The sequence below is a fragment of the Procambarus clarkii genome, chromosome 46 (genome assembly GCF_040958095.1).
Source record: "Procambarus clarkii isolate CNS0578487 chromosome 46, FALCON_Pclarkii_2.0, whole genome shotgun sequence".
Lineage (NCBI taxonomy): Eukaryota > Metazoa > Arthropoda > Malacostraca > Decapoda > Cambaridae > Procambarus > Procambarus clarkii.
Window position 1 is genome coordinate 278783 of NC_091195.1, and position 19169 is coordinate 297951.

At 44.7% G+C, this 19169-nt stretch overlaps 1 protein-coding gene across 1 annotated transcript in view; it reads left to right on the forward strand.

The window, feature by feature from the left end:
• LOC138350609 (uncharacterized) overlaps positions 1–18270 on the forward strand; it is a 40968-nt gene extending 22698 nt beyond the window's left edge. The window contains exon 2 of the mRNA XM_069301637.1: positions 17769–18270. Within this exon, the coding sequence (XP_069157738.1) occupies positions 17769–17796 (28 nt within the window). The 3' untranslated portion in view covers positions 17797–18270. The remainder of the gene's footprint in view (positions 1–17768) is intronic.
• Positions 18271–19169: the final 899 nt, after the last annotated feature.

Genomic DNA, 19169 nt, shown 5'->3' on the forward strand with positions numbered 1-19169 from the left:
TGAACTCGTCAACAGTGTTGACAGGGTGAGCTGCAGTGAGCTCGTCAGCAGTGCTGACAGGGTGAGCTACAGTGAGCTCGTTAGCAGTGCTAACAGGGTGAGTTACAGTGAACTCGTCAACAGTGTTGACAGGGTGAGCTGCAGTGAGCTCGTCAGCAGTGCTGACAGGGTGAGCTACAGTGAGCTCGTTAGCAGTGCTAACAGGGTGAGTTGCATTGAACTCGTCAACAGTGTTGACAGGGTGAGCTGCAGTGAGCTCGTCAGCAGTGCTGACAGGGTGAGCTACAGTGAGCTCGTTAGCAGTGCTAACAGGGTGAGTTACATTGAACTCGTCAACAGTGTTGACAGGGTGAGCTGCAGTGAGCTCGTCAGCAGTGCTGACAGGGTGAGCTACAGTGAGCTCGTTAGCAGTGCTAACAGGGTGAGTTACATTGAACTCGTCAACAGTGTTGACAGGGTGAGCTGCAGTGAGCTCATTAGCAGTGCTAACAGGGTGAGTTACAGTGAACTCGTCAACAGTGTTGACAGGGTGAGCTACAGTGAGCTCGTTAGCAGTGCTAACAGGGTGAGCTCGTTAACAGTTAACAGGGTGAGTTCAGTGAACTCAAACTAACGAGGTGGAGTTTTGTCATTCAATTGTCATGGCAAGCAATATTAAGCTCGTACGCATGGTGAACAAGCACTCATATTATTACGTTAATTCTAAGGTGAGCTATATTGAGCTCAGGAAGCATGTTAATTAACAATGCTAATGTTTAACGATAATGCATTAAACATATTAGTTCTCTGTAAATTCACTTACATATTAGTAAGTTTGCAAGTTTGTTCGTGCTGCGCTCCTACACTATATAAGCAGAAACGAAAGAAAAAACAACTCAAACAATTAATGCAAGTATTTATCACTAACTCTTAGTGCAGAAAACATGGTATTAAGAAGGTTTTCTTGGCAAACCTTTAAGCGCAAGTATAGTGGACCAGTGGTTCTAATGAATTTATTATTAAATTCAGGAAATGCCAGTGGCATTAAGTGCTAGATTCTCTAGCCTAACATTCTTATTTCCTAGGGAGTACTAGATTCTCTAGCCTAACATTACAATTTAACTAGGAAGACTGAGTGTGGTCAATTACTACTTGTCGAGAATAATTCTAGGTCTGCAGTGAATTCAATGGTTTGGTCGCTGTGACTTGTACTTGTTTGAGTATGGACCATTGGTTTTCACTGAGAGCTATGAAACATCTCGGCGAGTATCAATTGCACTACATTCAATCTGAGTTTATTACTCAGCTGTGTTTCTCCCTTTAGCTTGCTGCTGGAGAATTGATTTACTGCTGACTAATTTATTATTATTGGCAGGTTTAGGCTTGTTCACATTCAGAACTTTACCAGTAAGTAAGTAGCCTCCTGCAGATTGGAGCATATTCATTCCCAATCGTTTAACATGTCCAGTTATGAACTGGTAATAGTAGTCGGCTCCTACTAGTACATCTACATTGTTAAGGCGGCCAGACATTAATTTGTTGTCAGCCAAATTAATTTCACGTTCCTGCAGGAAGTGGGCTGTGTACCCCAGACCCTTAATATTTAAGTCTAAAGGTATTTGATCTACAACAATGGCTTGGACAGCCTTGGCATGACTACCTAGTCGTACAAGCGGTTGAACTACTGAGTATTCATGGGTTCCTCGATTTATCATGGACCCTGACAAGTTTAATTTTACTTGTTCTATTGGTTGTAAATTAAGTGCCTCTGCTGCCCTTTGAGTAATGAAAGTTCTCTGGGAGCCTTGATCAAATAGTCCACGGGTGGTGATCTTGGCTCCTCTGTTCTTCACTTGAAGTTGGGCAGTAGGCAAAGCAGCATCCACTTGAGATGCTTGTGAAGTTACGCTGTACACATCTCGCACCTTGCAGCACTGTACTGGTGTAGATTCTCTACGTCCTATTCTAGGATTGACATAATTAGTTCTAACTAATTTGCACAGTGCAGCATGATGCTTGCCCCTTCTACACCTATTGCAGGTGTTCAGTGGGGTGTCACAGCTGTTAACATTATGTGGTTTGAGACACCTAATACATTTGTGTAACTGTTTGAGTCGTCTGACTCTTGTGTCTCTATTAGGATAATTAGTACATTTGTACAGAGAATGTTGTTGATTGCAAAACAAGCACATTCCCCATCCTACAGATCGTTTAGGGCTTACCGGTTTGGGTAAAACAGTATTTGCAGGTTGTGGTGGTTTTGCTGTTTGCATTTGCTTGTCATTTATTCTCTTGTGAGTACTTGATGTACTCTGGGGAACCATTAATTGGCTCTTGGGAGTGCTCTTTGGACTATTAGGTCTCTTAGGAGCACCGGTGGAATTATTAGCAGTGCTCTTTGGACTATTAGGTCTCTTAGGAGCACCTGTGGGACTCTTAGGCCTCACTGATGAATCAGTATTTGACTGATTGTTGTTACATGAATTATTAGCACTTTTGTTACCTAGTGACAGAGTCACTTTAGGAGTTTCAGGTAAGGAAACTGATGTAGGTACAGTTTTGGTGCATTCAGATTTAGCATTAATTGCTTGGTCTGCTGTATGATTGCTCATATTACGCAAACCTGTAAATATATCCTGCATTGACAGGGTATTACCATTCTGGCATACATATAATTTATTAAGTGTGTCACCAGACAATTTTCTTTGGATGATAATTTTAGTCATCCACTCAGTAGTTGGGTGATCCACCTCTTTACTGAAAGAATTTATCAGTGACTCAAGCTGAAAACTAAAGGCTTGTAAAGAGTCAACTGATTGTTCTGGTGAAGATAAATTTAATAATTGGTGTACAAGGTTTATAATAGTCTTCTCATTGTTAGCGCTTGCTTTAGAAGGCTGTTGTGAGTAATTGTGACCATTACTTGTGTTACTTAAGGCTTCTTGTTTAGCCTCAGCTGTGATTACAGCTTCGACTGCTGTTGCAGCATTAGCTTTATCATTTTCTGGTTCAGATTCACTGATCATTGCAGCTTCACTTGTTTCATCTGTAGCTTCACTTGTTTCTCTGGGTTCTGGTGATAAGCTAGTTAATTCAGTAGCATTATGTATTGAACTTATAGAATCCAGGGAACATTGAGAAGAGTGGTCTGAAATTTGATCAGACTCTGTAAACAAATCATCACATGAAGCTGTATTAGATGAGAGGTTAGAAAATGAAGGTTGATCTTCAGTTGTTGATCTTGTATAGTGATCAGCATTGATTAGAGGATTCTCCTCGTCTTGATTTAGCTCAAGTATTTCATCTGAGCTGAGTGTTAACTTGTATACAGGTCTATTAATGATCTAATTCACCCACTCGGGAATATCTTGCTTCGCAAGCACCTCCTTATATCGGTCTAAACTGGTTTGAACAGAATGTTCATAGTTATCGAGATCAGATTCTGTTAGACGTAAGTGGTCTGAGACAGTATGACCGGCTTGGAGTAAATTCCTGTGGGACTCGATTACAGTCTTGATATAGTCATATTTTTGGGTGGCGATCCTTATGGAACTTGCAAGTCTATAGACGTCACCTGGGTCAGTTACGACACAGAAATGACATTTCATAAGCAGTTTTCCCAAAGGACCTTGAAGAGCTGTCAAGAATCTTGCGTTCCTTTCTAAAGGATTCATTCTTGCGGTAAATTGAGCCTGATAGGGCTTATGTAGCTAGTGGTATAGCTATGTTGTCTGCTCCTTGATGTAGAGCAGGTATAAGTATTGACAGCCTGATAGGGCTTATGTAGCTAGTGGTATAGCTATGTTGTCTGCTCCTTGATGCAGAGCAGGTATAATTATTGACAGCCTGATAGGGCTTATGTAGCTAGTGGTATAGCTATGGTGTCTGCTCCTTGATGTAGAGCAGGTATAAGTATTGACAGCCTGATATTTCTTGAGGCTGGTTGTAATTTACCTCATTTAGAGGTTAGCTACCTACCTAATAATAAGCAACTAAGATTTGAGTGGTACCTTGGTCTCACTACAGGTGTTCCTCAGCTTAGCTCTTCTAAATCAGCCTCGGATGGGTAGTGGACTTACAGTAACACTCAAAGACATACATAGAAATATGCAATAAAATAATTACACAATAAATGGTTAATCCCACCCTTGATAGGGTCAGCACAAAAGAATAATATATGTGTCACTAACTAGCTCAAGCCTAGTCGTGAGAATTTCTACTTGAGAAACTACAACTACATTTAGTCTGTGCTTGTGCCAAATTCAACACAATCACAGCCTAAATTGCTAACTAATAAAGGTTGGCAAAGATTATATTATGGTGCAGTAATGTGCAAATAATTGTGCTGTGTTTTTTGGGTTTTTTGTATTTTATATAATATACACTTGTGTAATTATGTGTATAAGAAATTAAATGAACACAAAAGAATTAATTGTGTTTGGCAAGTATTCTACTGCCGTAAATATTACTTAACTCCTGAATGTACTCCTAATGGTGGAATAAAATATTATCAGGGTTAGTAATGATTAACTAGTAAGAGATCAGTAATTTATATTAGTATACTGGATCCCTAAATGTTAATGATCCACTGACTTGAGTGAATCAGTAATTATAACATGGATTCAGGCTATAATGGACAGTCTGCTGACAGCCATATATTGAAACATTGGTATAGCCTAAATGGTTAACACTTAATTGGTGTTAGTGATTAATATAAGGTTATGAGCTGTTGCTCTTGGTGACCTAAAGATTCTACTTCAGTATGAAGTGTAGGTCTAAATGTTGTGGGTAATTGGTTATGACCCACTAAAGCTATGTATAAGGTAGCTGTTAGTGTGATCTAGGCTAACTGGTGTGTTACACTGTTAGTTGACACAATTAATTAGTCTAGCTTCTATCACACAAGGATTAGTTATTAATGGTTAATATTTTAATTATAAATTTAATGCTTATCCGGTTCGAAGGACCATAATGTGGGATATTTGGGCTTGATTCTGATTAATTAATAATTAAAGTAGTAAATTAAATTACGAAGGACCACCCGCTTTTAAAGTAAAGAGGGAAACTGAGAATTTCAGATCATTAGATAAAATTCTAGAGAAAACCAGTGATTATGGATATAACTAGAAAGTATGATCATAAGAATAATTAATGGGCTGTATTATTAAAGAAACAAACCTCAAACACCTACATTGGGGGGTTATTACTGGAGGTAAGTACGTCCAGGAATCAGTGTGGTTCGTTCACTAATTCAATTAATAATAATCTAATCCTATAAATAATGCTGAATATAATATCATTCACATAAAGAAGAACATGAATATGAGCATAGTAATGAATTACAGTAAATCACACATTAATATCAAACATTCTGAAAACATCAAATTGCAAGGAAATGGATAAAAAAGAAATAAGCCTTAGCTTGTAGCAGATTCCTTTAGATAACCATGGAAGTCCTCTTAATCTCCAAATCTGGTACACTGACGAATGGTACGGTTCAACATGGAGAAGACAGCATGAGGAATTCTTCTCTCGAGCTGCAAGATAAATAACTACCAGTAGCAATTGATTTAACTACTCAATTCATATTCAAAATTATTAATATCTATAGATGGAATTCTAATCACCTGTTATTAGGTGTTATCCCGCTGCTTGACGAACAATCACCCCGCTATTATTAGACCTGTAAATGATGCATCAAATAAAGGGTACTTAGCTGTGGGCACTGTATAAGTATTAAGATTGCCGTAATTTCGCATCCCAGGCTCCGGTGAACCTATCCTGGATTGTGATGCGTTTCAAGCTGGCTGATCACGTGTCGTCAGGAACCAAGTCTAGGGGTCCCTCATTTAACACCAGCACTAGTTGAAAATATTATCTGCAAGGTCGTTCACGCCTCACAGTGGCGGCTTTCATCTGAGGATGGATAACACCTGCCCGATTTGCTGGGCAATGGCGTCTTTTATGAGTACGGTAAGCACAGTTCTGCCTCCTTTCGGCTCTGCACGTGTCCGCGTACTGAGGGGGATGGCGTCCCTCCAACCCACGCCGAGTCGACGTTCATAACACAAATTATTGTCTCGAACATTAATATTTCTCGCATTCGCGCTTGAAACTTTAAAGACTGGACAGGTTTATTATTTAGAGGAACGAAATATTATTATTTAACTATTTAAGAATAGTAAATATATAAAGGAGAGGAATTAATGTCTCCCCATGGCATTCATTGATGACGTTAACTCTATCGCGAGGTAGACGCTATGATTCTAACGCTCTATTCGGCTTTTAGTTAGAGAACAATTCGTCTGCAATCAGTTGTCATACAGAATGCTTTAATTATGGAGAATCGTATTTAATTCTCACACAAATTGGATATAATGTGTTTACTGTAAGGAAATCTGACGCAATACTGACGTCAGGTGACGTGAGAATTCTAGCCTAATGCACAGATGAATTATTAGTACATGAGAATTCTACAAGTTGTTAATTTTACTTACTACAATATTTAGTATGGTTAGTAATAAGTAATGAGAATACAACAATGTTGTATTCGGTGTTGGAAATATCCAACACCACTCTCATCCCAACCATCACCACCTCCAGTACCACTCTCATCCCAACCATCACCACCTCCAGTATCACTCTCATCCCAACCATCACCACCTCCAGTACCACTCTCATCCCAGCTAACACCACCTCCAGTACCACTCTCACCCCAACCATCACCACCTCCAGGTCCAATTGTGAGAGTTTGAGGATATGGAATATGGAATAGTAAGGAATTGAGCTCGGAAAATTTCTAAAAATTTTCTTTAATTCTTTTAACCTTTATTCCTGTCGTGATATTCAATTAGGTCGCCTGAGGAAGGACTTGCTTAGCTAACACACCAGTGTAGTAAGCAGCTCATTCCTCACTCTGGGACCATTTATGAACAATTGACTAGGCAAACGCAGAGACCCCAAAAAGTTTAAATCCCCTCCACTATCGGCCGTCGACCTTCGCCGAAGCGAATCTAACGAGTAAGTCCTGGGCTCTCACAACAATAATATATTATTGTGTGATGCCGTATATTTAGTCCAAAACTCAAGAATCAGTTTCAATTTAATACTCGAGTGTGGCAGTACACTTACAGAACCATATAAATGTGTGCGGTGTAACGCAGACAGTGTTCAACATAACAACTTAGTTTATTCAATAAAGTACTAACTACTACAACAAAAACAAAGGAAATGTCAATGACGTTACTGGAGATCCTTCCTGTGACACTATCAATGACAGCTAGACACCAGGGCCAGATTTCACGAAACAGTTACGCAAGTACTTATGAACGTGTACATCTTTCGTCAATCTTTGACGGCTTTGGTTACATTTATTAAACAGTTTACAAGGATGAAAACTTCACAATCAACTGTTGTTATTGTTATAAACAGCCTCCTGGTGCTTCGGAACTCATTAACTGTTTAATAATTGTAAACAAAGCCCCGAAAGATTGACAAAAGACATACGGGTTCGTATGTGCTGGCGTAAGTGCTTTCGTGAATCTGGCCCCTGCCCCTCGGACTGCATAATGAACTAACTCAAACATTAGCGTGAACACAGAGGAATGAAACAAGCAGGCAATAACAGATCTATAATCACACCTGTAACTATGACACAGTAGGTTCTGAGACACGTCTCCAGTAACCTCCTAACTGTTCTACACCTCTGTGCAGTCCACACCTGCACTAGCGGTTGCAATGCTCTCATATCAGTAGCCTGTCAATGACAACAATGACTAATGGGTTCACTGGCAACTCCATCAACCCTTCCTCGAATTAATCTTTATATTTCGTTAACACTCCGTCCCACGGACGATCAACAATCAATAACAATTGATTTACGTTAATGACAAAGTAACATTTACGTTAATAACAAGGTAACATTTACGTTAATTTATTAACTCTTACAACTGTCCCTAGTAACGCGGAAATTACATAAATACTCTACCCGTCGAGCATTCAGTGAGTAAATCCCATTAATCCCTGTACTTCCAGACAGCTGATTAATCTCTTTACTAGTTACGTTAATTTACGTTACTTTACATTATCGGTTACTATCTCTCAACGATGGTAAATTCTGATTTACAATGTCCAAAGTGATAAGAGAACGGTAATCACTCGTGATTACCCTTAGAGTCATTAATTACTATCCTCAAGATCAATAATTAATCAATTAAATACGCAACTTTTCACACTGGCTCAGCAATTTACATTAAGGTCTGAATTCCGTCCGAGGCTTCCATACTCAGACCAATTCAGGTGATTAAGAACGTTAATCACCACGTTTACGTTATTCTAAAATGACGGTTCTCTTCCCACAGTCAATCAAGTGCCGGTACTTCAGGCACCCTGCTGGCGGGTGGCTGGCTCACGGCACGGTAGGTGGTGTAGGTGGCGGCGCGCTAGGTGGTGTAGGTGGCGGTAGGTGGTGTAGGTGGCGGCGCGCTAGGTGGCGGTAGGTGGTGTAGGTGGCGGTAGGTGGTGTAGGTGGCGGCGCGCTAGGTGACGGTAGGTGGTGTAGGTGGCGGCGCGCTAGGTGGCGGTAGGTGGCGGCGCGCTAGGTGGCGGTAGGTGGTGTAGGTGGCGGCGCGCTAGGTGGCGGTAGGTGGTGTAGGTGGCGGCGCGCTAGGTGGCGGCGCGCTAGGTGGCGGTAGGTGGTGTAGGTGGCGGCGCGCTAGGTGGTGTAGGTGGCGGCGCGCTAGGTGGCGGTAGGTGGTGCAGGTGGCAGCGCGCTAGGTGGTGGTAGGTGGTGTAGGTGGCGGCGCGCTAGGTGGCGGATGGTAGACTGTGGCAGCCTAACCCCTCCCGAGCAAGCGTAGTACTCCCATCAGTTTGGCGCCAAAACACTGACTTGAGATTTCCACGAATTTCTATGAGAAAACTGCCCCTGAACACTTGGCACGAATTTCCCCGTTCCCCTCGACTGCTACAAAGCACTAGCAGGAATTAGAACGTCTATAATCACGGGAGTGCGGACCCACGAGTCTGTTGCTCCTCGTATGCAAATTACCCACGATCCAAGATTTCTCTCACTCGTTCCCTATCTATCTACCCCTCAACGAGGATTCCAGCTGGAATTTGTCTGTGCAGCTGGGGGTCTTGGCGGGGGCGGCAGTGAGGGAGCTGAGACGACAGTCACCACGACGTCGTCTTACCCAATTTGGCCGAATGGGCAAGAGAGAGACGTCAGGCTGGGGTGGTGACTGGAGCAGAATGATGTCTTGTGGCAGGAACACCGGCTTCCCGGGCTCTGCCTCAAAAGAACCAACCAGAGGGAGGCACACAGCGGCCTACCCCTCTCAACCAATCAGAGACGGTGTACCATGGACCTGGGGCACTCCAAAATGGCCGATCAACATGGCGGCTCAAGATGGACGCCTGCCGTTGCCATGACGACAATGCTGGAGCTAGCGGGAGGCCCACGCTCGCCTACGCTGTCCCAGGCCTCCCAAGATTCCCGCGCAAATCTTGAGTCCCTCCAAGCTTACAGTGAAAAGATGCTATTGTTATATCTCTGTCCACAGACCTGCTACCCAAGCCAAGGTAACATTTCTGGAATGCTGATGACTGGGGCTCTCCCATGAGCCCAAACACAAGATGTTTCGGATAATGGTTACCAAACTTAGGTCCACGCACTTAACAAGTGCACTTAGCAAGTGTACTGGCCTCCACAGGCATAAGAGCACTATTGTAAGTGACCTGGTGAACCATCTCCTCACATCACTCTCATGCCAACCATCACCACCTCCAGTACCACTCTCATGCCAACCATCACCACCTCCAGTACCACTCTCATCCCAACCATCACCACCTCCAGTACCACTCTCACCCCAACCATCACCACCTCCAGTACCACTCTCATCCCAGCTAACACCACCTCCAGTTCCACTGTGGGGTTTTACTTTTCATGACTACAATTGCGTGCAAGGTCACACATGTGTATATGGCAGACGCTTCACGAAGCTGTCGGAACCCATCAGATACGAGGGCGAGCGTACAAGGTCTGGGAGCACGGTCGAGTAAGAGTCCTTGTTGGTCTCCTCTCAGACTGCCTTCACCGGGTCCTGATCCACACTGATCGTGGGAATCTCCTCAATGTAATTACATCAATTTAAGGGACTCCTGGGGTCCTCATCACATTTATAGTTTAGTGACTAATAGGCAACTCGGTGTTGAAGACACCTGGGGCTGAAAGTTTAAGTAAGAGTTAAATATTTAGCAGTTTTTGGAAGTGGTTTAACGGAAACACCGCATTATGCTTAATAGTAGTTTATTTACACTTAACCACTAATAAAAAGGGGTGCTTGATTTACCTTAGATTGACCTCAGTAAGGATATTATCACTCGTGGACAAAAACCTAACTTAACATGATTGACAACCAATAACTAACACGGGGTACCTAACATGCCGGTGTGCAAAGGGTCACAGGAGTCCCAAACAGAATACTCGGGCAATAATCATGCACAATAAATCAACAATTAAATGTGTGGTGTATGTGAAGGTCACATTCACTGACGAGTGTTATGTCGTGACACCACACAGATATACATGCATACAACGTCGGGTGTCTTGTCTGACACATATACCTGTGTCAGGTGTTTAGAAGGTGAGTTGACCACTGGTTGACTAGTGGTTCACCACTGACTGACCACTGGTTGACCACTGTTTCACCACTAACTGACCACTGGTTCACCACTGACTGACCACAGGTTCGCCACTGATTCATCACTGGTTCACCACTCAGATCAACACAGAACAGACACTATTATAAGAAAACAAGATATTGTACTGATTGAGGAAATCATTCCATAGGTGTCGGGATTTTTGAGTTGGCTAAACGGGTCTCAGAGTATTCTGGGGCAAGGGGTGGGGGGTCAAGGGAACGGGGGACAGGAAGGGTATGGGGTGAGGGGGAGGGCGGGCAGGGAGTATGATGGGGGAGGGGGAGCGAAGGAGGGTATGGGGTGATTGGGGGGACAGGGAGAGTATGGGGTTATAGAGGAGGTAGGACAGAGAGGAGAGGGGAGACAGGAGGGGAAGGGGGGTACAGGGATGGTATGGGGTGCTACTTTACTACTTTACATGCTATTTTACCACAGTTCTTTCTTGATGACCTGCCACAGTGCCACTTTACTATTGTTATTTCCTGTTACTTTGGCACTGTGCCATTTTACCACAGATACTTCCTGGTGACATGGCACTGTGCTACTTTACCATAGCTATTTCCTGATGTCGTGGCAGTGTCACCTTACCACAAACTGAGGATTGGAGCAGACAGATTCTCTACAAATGACAAGGAAGTCTGCAAGGAACTCAATATTTAATTCCAGGAGGTCTTCACTATAGAGCAAGGAAAAGTTCCAGTGATAAGAGACGGAATAGTTAACCAGGCACCAATACAGGAGTTTGGGATTGCTAGTGTGGATGTAAGGAGGCTTTTGTTAGATATGGATGTGACAAAGGTTACTGGCCCAGATGGAATATCATTTTGGATACTAAAGGAAGGAGCAGAAGCACTGTGCCAGCCACTCTCCATGGTGTATAACAAATCACTGGTAACAGTTGAACTGCCAAAAATTTGGAATATGGCAAATGTAGTCCCTATATACAAGAAGGGGGATAGATAGGAGACCCTGAACTACAAGCCAGTGTCCCTAACTTGCATACCATGCACGTTGATGGAGAAGATTGTGCAAAAAAATATAGTGGAACCTCTGGAGCGAAGAATCTTAGTAACACATCAGCATAGGTTCAGGGATGGCAAGTCATGCCTCACAGGATTAGTTGAATTTTACGACCAGGCAACAAAATTCAGGCAAAAAAGAGAGGGGAGAGCTAACTGCGTATTTTTGGATTGCCAGAAGACCTTTGACACAGTAACACACAAGAGATTAGTGCACAAGCTGGAGATGCAGGCAGGAGTGAAAGGGGCGGTACTCCATTAGATAAGGGAGTACCTAAGCAGCAGGAGACAGCGAGTCACTGTGAGGGGTGAGGTCTCAGACTGGCGCGGCATCAACAGTGAAGTCCCACAGGGATCAGTCTTTGGACCTATACTGTTTCTGATATATGGAAATGATCTCTCAAAGAATATAGAATCGTTCCTCTCATTGTTTGCTGATGATGCAAAAAGTATAAGGATGATTAAGACGGAGGAAGATAGTATAAGGAATCATGATGACGTAGACAAACTGAATGAATGATCCAACAAATGGCTACTAAAGTTCAACCCGAGTACATGTAAGGTGATGAAACTAGGCGGTGGAAACCAGGAGGCCTGACACAGGATACCGAATGGGAGATGAAGTCCTTCATGAAAAGGACAGAGAGAAAGATCTAGGAGTTGATATCACACCAAACCTCTCTCCTGAAGCCCACATAAAAAGAACATCTGTGGCGTATGCGAGGCTGGCTAACATCAGAACTGCCTTCAGGAACCTATGTAAGGAATCATTCAGAACCTTGTATACCACATATGTAAGACCAATTCTGGAGTATGCGGCTCCAGCATGGAGCCCGTATTCTGTCAAGCACAAGTTGACTTTGGAAAATGTTCTAGGCTAGTCCCAAGAACTAAGAGGCATGAGTTACGAGGAAAGGCTGCATAAAATGCGCCTCACGACGATATGATCACTACCTACAAAATTCTCAGGGGAATTGACGGGGTAGATAAGGATAAACTGTTTAACATGGGTGGTACGCGAACAAGGGGACCCAGGTGGAAACTGAATACCCAAATAAGCCACAGGGATGTTAGAAAAAACTTTTTCAGTGTCAGAGTAGTTAACAGGTGGAATGCATTAGGCAGTGATGTGGTGGAAGCTGACTCCATACACAGTTTCTAATGTGGATATGACAGAGCCCAGTAGGCTCAGGAATCTGTACACCAGATGATTGACTGATGAGAGGCGGGACCAAAAAGCCAGAGTTCAAACCCCGTCAGCACAACTAGGTGAGTACAGCTACTTCCTGGTGACCTGGCACAGTGCCACTTTATCACAGCTATTTTCTGAAGTTCAGGCACAGTACCACTTTACAATAGTTACTACCTGGTGACCTTGCACAGTGCTACTTTATTATAGTCTGTTTTTGATGCCCTGGCACAGTACTATTTGACAACAGTTATTTCCTGATATTCTGGCACAGTGCCACTCTACCACAGCTATTTGCTAATGTCCTGACACAGTGCCACTTTACCATAAATGTTTCATTGTGACTTGGCACAGTGCCACTTTACCCCAGGTATTTCTAGATGTTCTGCCACAGTGCCACTTTACAACCGATATTTCTTCATGACCTGGCACAGTGTCACTCTATTACAATAACTTACAGATAACCTGGCACAGTGTCACTCTATTACAATAACTTACAGATAACCTGGCACAGTGTCACTCTATTACAATAACTTACAGATAACCTGGCACAGTGCCACTCTATTACAATAACTTAAGATAACCTGGCACAGTGTCACTTTATCAAAGGTATTTCCTCTTGACTAGGCAGTTTTAAGATAAGACTTAAGTCTTATCACTCGTATATTGTTAATTTCAACCTTCACGACACCGGATTCTGTCGGCGGCCGCGCGAGATGAAACTGGCAATAACGAGATATGGATTAACGTCGCGTTGACTATATGGTCGGTAGTGCAAATCTTTCACGTCCTACACGGACGAGCGACAACTTCAGAATGCTGGGGACAACGTGGGCCGCTGGCTTCCAGGCTGCTCCCTCAGTACTTCTATGTTCTTTGAAACTAGCCAATCCCGTGGCAGGCCATGCTGGCTGAACCAATCACAACCTTGGTTCAGGGGAGGTGCTAAGCCATGACGTCATCCGGCTAGACCTCTGGTTACACAAACCGTTGGCCTGGGCCGGGCCCTCCTGACCACAGCTCCCAATTGTACCACGAGACACTAAAACTGGATTTTTCACCCCCTGGAGTTTCAAGCTGTAATACATATTACACATTGCTGTAATTTCTGAACGCTAGTGTACGGACGCTGCATTGCGTCCATCACGAGAGTACACGTTTTATGCTTCATTTTCTACTACCACTAGAAATTGAGCGTGGGGGAGGCACCCCCCCCCCCATAGCTGGTCCTGTGTGGGAGCTGAGTGTGGGGGAGGCACCACCCCCCTAGCTGGTCCTGTGTGGGAGCTGAGCGTGGGGGAGGCACCACCCCCCCCTAGCTGGTCCTATGTGGGAGCTGATCGTGGGGGAGGCACCCCCCCCCTAGCTGGTCCTGTGTGGGAGCTGATCGTAGGGGAGGCACCCCCCCCCCTAGCTGGTCCTGTGGGGGAGGCACCCCCCCCCCCTAGCTGGTCCTGTGTGGGAGCTGAGCGTGGGGGAGGCACCCCCCCTAGCTGGTCCTGTGTGGGAGCTGATCGTAGGGGAGGCACCCCCCCCCCTAGCTGGTCCTGTGGGGGAGGCACCCCCCCCCTAGCTGGTCCTGTGTGGGAGCTGAGCGTGGGGGAGGCACCCCCCCCCCTAGCTGGTCCTGTGTGGGAGCTGAGCGTGGGGGAGGCACCACCCCCCCTAGCTGGTGCTGTGTGGGAGCTGAGCATGGGGGAGGCACCCCCCCCCCTAGCTGGTCCTGTGTGGGAGCTCAGCGTGGGGGAGGCACCCCCCCCCCTAGCTGGTGCTGTGTGGGAGCTGAGCATGGGGGAGGCACCCCCCCCCCCCTAGCTGGTCCTGTGTGGGAGCTGAGCGTGGGGGAGGCACCCCCCCCTCCTAGGTGGTCCTGTGTGGGAGCTGAGCGTGGGGGAGGCACCCCCCCCTAGCTGGTGCTGTGTGGGAGCTGATCGTGGGGGAGGCACCCCCCCCCCTAGCTGGTCCTGTGTGGGAGCTGAGCGTGGGGGAGGCACCACCCCCCCTCCTAGGTGGTCCTGTGTGGGAGCTGAGCGTGGGGGAGGCACCCCCCCCCCCCCCCGCTGGTGCTGTGTGGGAGCTGAGCGTGGGGGAGGCACCCCCCCCCCCCTAGCTGGTCCTGTGTGGGAGCTGAGCGTGGGGGAGTAGTAGGGAAAAAGAAGACTACGAGGGGCTCCCGCCATCGGCTGAGATGGATGACAGATGGATGAGCGTAGCTTAACGTGAAGAAGTGCACGCGAGCCGGGGACAAGTGCATGAGTCTCAGCTTGTGGAAGTCGTCGTGTGAAGCTAATCTTTATTTTTAGACTCTAGCTCTTGAGCCCGAGTCTTACTAGTTTTAAACAATCATATTTTGCTTGTAGTAAAGTCCCATTTATTCTAGTGTACTTATTCATAGATGTTTTGGAGAACCTTAGATGATTTGGGGAATTTTGGTTTTGGGAAACCTTTGATGAAACCATCTAACCATCTATTTTTGGTCGTAGTAAAGCTTTCTGTCTTAGACGCAATAAAGCACGTAAATTATTGTGATCGTCTCAAAGTTCTCCAAATGTACTTGCTAGAGAGCATACGAAAGAGATATAAAATAATATACACCTGGAAGTCACTGGAGGGCCAAGTCCCAAATCTACACATTAAAATAACACATACTGGAGTGAACGATATGGAAGAAAATACACATTAGAATCAGTGAAGAGCATGGGTGCCATAGGCATAATCAGAGAACACTCTATGAACATCAGAGGTCCAGGGTTGTTCAGCATCCTCACAGCGAGTATAAGAAATATTGCCGGAACAGTTGTTTGTTGTTAAAGATTCGCTACCTGGAACAAAAAGTTCCAAGTAGCACGGGCTATAGTGAGCCCGTATTGTGCCGGAACAACCATAGCTAGGGAAGTAGAAGAACTCCCAGGACCCCGTCAAGCAGGAATCAAGCAGATGTTTTACCGCCTAGTCATAGCACCATGGGTATCACTAACAGGGATTAATGACCAATAAGGTTCAGTTTCTGGAGTGGATGACCCTACTTAGATGTATTGGGCTGGTTGTACTGGGCAACTTACATTTAATGGATTACTTGTATTTTTGGCCGTAGTAAAGCTTTCTGTCGTCGAAATTTAATTTAAATCATCATATTTTGGGTGTAGTAAAACGGCTTTCTGTCATAGCAATTTTAATTTAAATCATTATATTTTGGACGTAATAAAGATAATTGTATTTTCAAATTTTGAATTTCCTTATTATTTCTTACTAACGTAACTTCAGAATGTGGTGAAAGTGTGATGAAAGTGATGAGTGTGAACAAGTGTGAGAGTAGTGTGTGTGTACTTACCTAGTTGTGCTTGCGGGGGTTGAGCTGTGGCTCTTTGGTCTCGCCTCTCAACTGTCAATCAACTGGTATATAGATTCCTGAGCCTACTGGGCTCTATCATATCTACATTTGAAACTGTGTATGGAGTCAGCTTCCACCACATCAGTACTTAATGCATTCCATTTGTTAACTACTCTGACACGGAAAAAATTCTTTCTAATGTCTCTTTTTTTTCTCATTTGGGTACTAGGTAACCACTTGTGTCCCCTTGTTCATGTTCCACCCATGCTAAAGAGTTTATCTTTGTCCACCCTGTCAATTCCCCTGAGAATTTTGTAGGTGGTTGTCAGGTCTCCCCTTACTCTTCTGTTTTCCAGGGACGTGAGGTTTAGCTCCCTTAGCCTTTCCTCGTAGCTCATACCCCTCAGTTCTGGGACCAGTCTGATGGCATTCCTCTGCATCTTATCTAACTTTGTCTTGTGTTTAATTAGGTATGGACTCCAGGCTGGAGCTGCAAACTCCATGATTGGTCTTACATAAGTGGTATACAAGATCCTGAACGATTCCTTGCATAAGTTTCTAAAGGAAGTTCTTATGTTGGCCAGTCTAGCATATGCCGATGATGATATCCTTTTGATGTGGGCCTTTGGGGACAGGTTCGGTGTGATATCAACTCCTATATCTTTCTCTCACTTTTACTCTTGCAGGATTTCACCTCCCAGATGGTACATTGTGTCCAGCCTTCTGCTCTCTTCGCCTAATTTCATTACTTTACACTTTCCTGTGTTGAACTTTAGTAGCCATTTTATAGACCATTCGGCCAGTTTGTCCAGGTCGTCCTGTAGTCTGTCTATCTTCATCTGTCTTGATTCTTCTCATAATTTTTGCATCATCAGCAAATATTGAGAGGAATGAGTCTATTCCCTCTGGAAGGTCGTTTACATATATTAGAAACCAGATGGGTCCAAGTACAGAGCCCGTGGAACCCCGCTGGTGACATCTCGCCACTCTGATGTTTCAACCCCTCCCCCCCCCCCTCTCACAGTTACTCGCTGTTTCCTGTTGCTTAGATACTCCCTTATCCACTGGCGCACCTTACCTTTAACTCCTGCCTGTTGCTCCAACATTTGTAACAGCTTTTTGTGAGGTACTGTGTCAAAGGCTTTCTGACAGTCCAAGAAAATGCAGTCTTCCCACCCTTCTCTTTCTTGCCTAATTTGTTTTGCTTGGTCATATAATTCTATTTGTTACGGACTCGTCAGCACCGTCTGAGTATGGCCTGATAATTCCAGTGCCATCTATGGGTCTGTACTCAAACTCCTCTAGAATTAGACGCTACATAGACAATGCCATCCATTGGTGGTGGCGTGATAGCGGCAAACGGCTCTGGTTTCCTGCTCTGGCTAGCAAGAGAGGTCGATGTCGATGACCTCTGGTGAGGTGGCGGCTCAAGATCAGCGCCATCTGTTGTGCTACAGAGCACAATGTCAAGTCCCTAGTGAGGAAGTGTTACTTCTTGGTTTCACCAGGATCATCCATATAACTGATGACGTGTTTGTGTCCACAGAGATGACGTGAAGCAGCAATCGCACTGAGGATGGCAGTTTACCTTGGGCAGCCTACGTTCTCCCGACTTAGTCCTGCAAGATGACTAAGTAAGCCGCCGCTGATCTGAAGCAAAGTGTGTTGACCGCTGTTGAAGTAGTATTGGAAGAGATCAGCGTATCTCGGGACTGGCTTAGGGGAGAAACGGGCGTCAGTGAGGTGCCTGTTGGGAAGTGCTGCTAGCCGGTAGCTAGAGGCTTCTGCCAGGGGTTCGCTGCCCCTGTATCAATTGTGTTGTGGCCCCAATCAGCGTGTGGCTGAGGTTCTCTGCCAGCAAGTGGCTGGAGAGTGGTCATGGGGTATTGGCACCTCGTGATACTGTCAGTACGCTGGCCCACAGGAAAGGTGAACTCGCCAGTGTTTCCCAGTATGGTTGGAAAAGGTACTGAGTGAAGTGGAACACTGAGAATGGCGAATTCTGCCTTGTGTGCGTTCTGAGTTTCCTGTGTGAAAGCGACACTTGTACATAAGTATAGTAATATTCCATTTTTATATATCTATTTATGGTGATGGTAAATATATTGGTGATGGGAATATTGTTTTGTTCATCTCTCCCTTATTAATTCATTGCATTATCTGGCCAATTCCTTGAAAGCAACTACCGACTTGGGCTCGGATACAACGAATAAGGTTCATCCATCAAGAATCCGGTTACTGGTCCATAATGACTGTAACACTATTAAACTTGTGAGGTATGATTTACCATATCTGAACTCTTGCTGGTGGTGTGTTAAAAGTTCTTTCCCTGCAGATGCTCTACAAGCCTTATTTCTCTCACGATATTCTCCACCATCTTGCATGGTATACAAGTTAGGGAAACTGGCCTGTAGTTCAGCGCCTTTTGCCTGTTACCCTTTTTGTATATTGGGACTACATTAGCTGTCTTCCAGCTTTCCGGTAGGTCTCCTGTTTTGTGTGACCTGTTATACATCATAGAGAGTGGCACACTTAGTGCTTCTGCACCTTCTTTTCATATCCACGATGAGATTCTGTCAGGCCCAACAGCCTTTGTCACATTCAGCTCCAACAGATTCCTTTTGACCTCATCACAAGTGAGGTCAAATTTCTCAAAGGTTGCTTGGTTTGCCTCCTCATTTATTGCAGGGACTTCTCCTTGTTCTATTGTAAAGACCTCCTGGATCCTGAGTTTTTTCACTCTCCTTTTAGTCATTCTCTGTATATCTGTTCTCCCCTTTTCTCAGTTTCATCACTTGTTCCTTCACTGCTGTTTTCCTCCTGATGTGGTTGTGGAGCAGTTTTGGTTGAGTCTTGGCTTTACATGCGATGTCATTTTCATACTGTCTCTCTGCTTCTGTGTATGTGTTTGTGTACTCGCCTAATTGTGCTTGCGGGGGTTGAGCTC